The following is a 2,603-nucleotide window of genomic DNA, read 5'->3' as shown; positions in this document are numbered from 1 at the left end:
CCAGCACCATTTGCTGAAAATGCTATCTTTTTCCATTGGATGGATTTGGCCTTTGTCAAAAATCAAGTGACCATAGGTGTGGGTTCATTTCTGGGTCTTCAATTCTGTTCCATTGGTCTATCTGTCTGTCTCTGTACCAATACCATGCAGTTTTTATCACTATTGCTCTGTAATACTGCTTGAGTTCAGGAATAGTGATTCCCCCTGAAGTCCTTTTATTGTTGAGGATAGTTTTAGCTATCCTGGGTTTTTTGTTATTCCAGATGACTTTGCAAATTGTTCTGTCTAACTCTTTGAAGAATTGGATTGGTATTTTTGATGGGGATTGCATTGAATCTGTAGATCGCTTTTTTTGGTAAAATGGCCATTTTACTATATTAATCCTGCCAATCCATGAGCATGGGAGATCTTTCCACCTTCTGGAGGTCTTCTTCAATTTCTTTCTTCAGTGTCTTGAAGTTCTTTTTTTTTTTTTTTTAAATATCCCAGAAATTTATTTGATGTTTGCTTGAGTACATTTTATATAGAAAGGTTGGGATTGTTGGTGTCTGGAGCCCCTGGTAATTCTCTAAACCATAAGGGTGCCAATCCAAAGACATCAGAAATGAAAACCGCAAGCCCAATTTTAGGACTGCGGTTTAACATTTGTCTCTGGTCAAATCAAGCCACTCCCTTAAAAACGCTTGAGGTGTTAGAGCCACTATGTGAAAACAGCTGACACGAAGGAGGGCATTTAGATTCTGGCTTGTCGAATACTTAAATACTTGGAAATAAAAATATTCAGCTTTGAAGTTTTCAATACTGGAAAACTTTCAAGTCTAGGGTTTACAGCCAGAAAGGGCTGCTTCGTACTCCTTAAATTGGACTGTTTTCCAAAAGGTTACTCTTCAGCTTTGGCTTCCATTTCTTCTGCATCATCATCTCCATCCACTTCTGCATTTTCTCTCTCAAGCCGTTCCAGCTGCCTTGCAAGTTCAGTCTCATCTGTATCTGTGACCACTTTGGGCTCCATCTGAACATTGAACACTCCCCTCTTCTCCTCAATCTTTTCTTTGATGACTGCCATAGCCTGATTGAGAACAGAGAGTCCTTCTGTCCTCTCTAGGGTCGTTGTTGTCATCACATACCTGGGTGGAGCTATTAGATTAATCTTGATGGGCATGGTTTCTGTAGAACAATTCAAACCTGCTCTCAGGGCTTCTTTTACAGCATCAATGCCTTCGTAACCATAGCAAGCTACTTCAATATCTGCTCGAATCTTGACAGCTTGTGGGGTCAAACGCCTATTGATATTGTTAATGAGTACTTCTCTTTCATCTTCATTCAAATCTAAACTATCCAAGATAGATGGGTCTGAGACTGCATGCTTAAAGGCATCATAGGCACCATATCCAGGTCTCTTGTACTTGTCATCAAAGACCCAGGCAGTCCTCTGGAATAGGCTTTCCAGCTGCTCATCCTTGGTATACTCTAATACCTCAGCAACATGGCGAAGAATGCTATAAACAGTTTTGGATTTTGTGAATTTGTCTTCACATTTGATTGCTTCCTCTGGAGAAACTCTTCTTTTTGACAAATCTATATATCCTTTTTCTTTATCCACTCTAATGACAACTACACATTCATTTCTGCCAATTCGGATCAGTTTGTTTATAGAACGGATACGTCGTCTGGATAATTCACTAAGAAGAATCATGCCTTCAATGTTATTATATTCCAACAAGCTGACATAGGCCCCCATTTCAGCAATGGATCTTACATTCACCATCACTACATCTTCGACCTCAGGAAATTTGTGTTGATAAAATCTACAACTTAGACCCGGCATTCTGAAGTGTATGTGTGAATCCCGAACTAGGGTCCCACGCCGGGCTCCTTAATGGCAACGATGAGACTTGAAGTTCTTATTGTACAGATCTTTTACTTGCCTGGTTAAAGTCACACCGAGGTAGTTTATCTTTTTTGAGACTATTATGCAGGGTGTCGTTTCCCTAATTTCTTTCTCGGCTTGTTTCTTTTTTGTGTAGAGGAAGGCTACTGATTCATTTGAGTTAATTTTATACCCAGCCACTTTGCTGAAGTTGTTTATCAGCTTTTAGTAGTTCTCTGGTGGAACTTTTGGGATCACTTAAATATACTATCATATCATCTGCAAATAGTGATATTTTGACTTCTTCTTTTTCCGATCTGTATCCCCTTGACCTCCTTTTGTTGTCTGATTGCTCTGGCTAGAACTTCAAGAACTATATTGAATAAGTAGGGAGAGAGTGGGCAGCCTTGTCTAGTCCCTGATTTTAGTGGGATTGCTTCAAGTTTCTCTCCATTTAGTTTAATGTTAGCCACTGGTTTGCTGTATATGGCTTTTACTATGTTTAGGTATGGGCCTTGAATTCCTATTCTTTCCAGGACTTTTATCATGAAGGGGTGTTGAATTTTGTCAAATGCTTTCTCAGCATCTAATGAAATGATCATGTGGTTTTGTTCTTTCAGTTTGTTTATATAATGGATCACGTTGATGGTTTTCCGTATATTAAACCATCCCTGCATGCCTGGGATGAAGCCTACTTGATCATGGTGGATGATTGTTTTGATGTGCTCTTGGA

At 39.4% G+C, this 2,603-nt stretch overlaps 1 protein-coding gene across 1 annotated transcript; it reads right to left on the bottom strand.

Annotated features, from left to right (window-relative positions):
* Positions 1–462: 462 nt before the first annotated feature.
* LOC116914755 (eukaryotic translation initiation factor 2 subunit 1-like) lies at positions 463–1,894 on the bottom strand. Its single transcript, XM_032919205.1, has one exon. The coding sequence runs from the start codon at positions 1,826–1,828 to the stop codon at positions 881–883; it is 948 nt and encodes a 315-aa protein (XP_032775096.1). The 5' UTR covers positions 1,829–1,894; the 3' UTR covers positions 463–880.
* Positions 1,895–2,603: the final 709 nt, after the last annotated feature.

Source organism: Rattus rattus, chromosome 13, assembly GCF_011064425.1.
Source record: "Rattus rattus isolate New Zealand chromosome 13, Rrattus_CSIRO_v1, whole genome shotgun sequence".
Lineage (NCBI taxonomy): Eukaryota > Metazoa > Chordata > Mammalia > Rodentia > Muridae > Rattus > Rattus rattus.
Note: the sequence above shows the minus strand (reverse complement) of the source record. Positions and strands in the feature narration are given on the sequence as shown.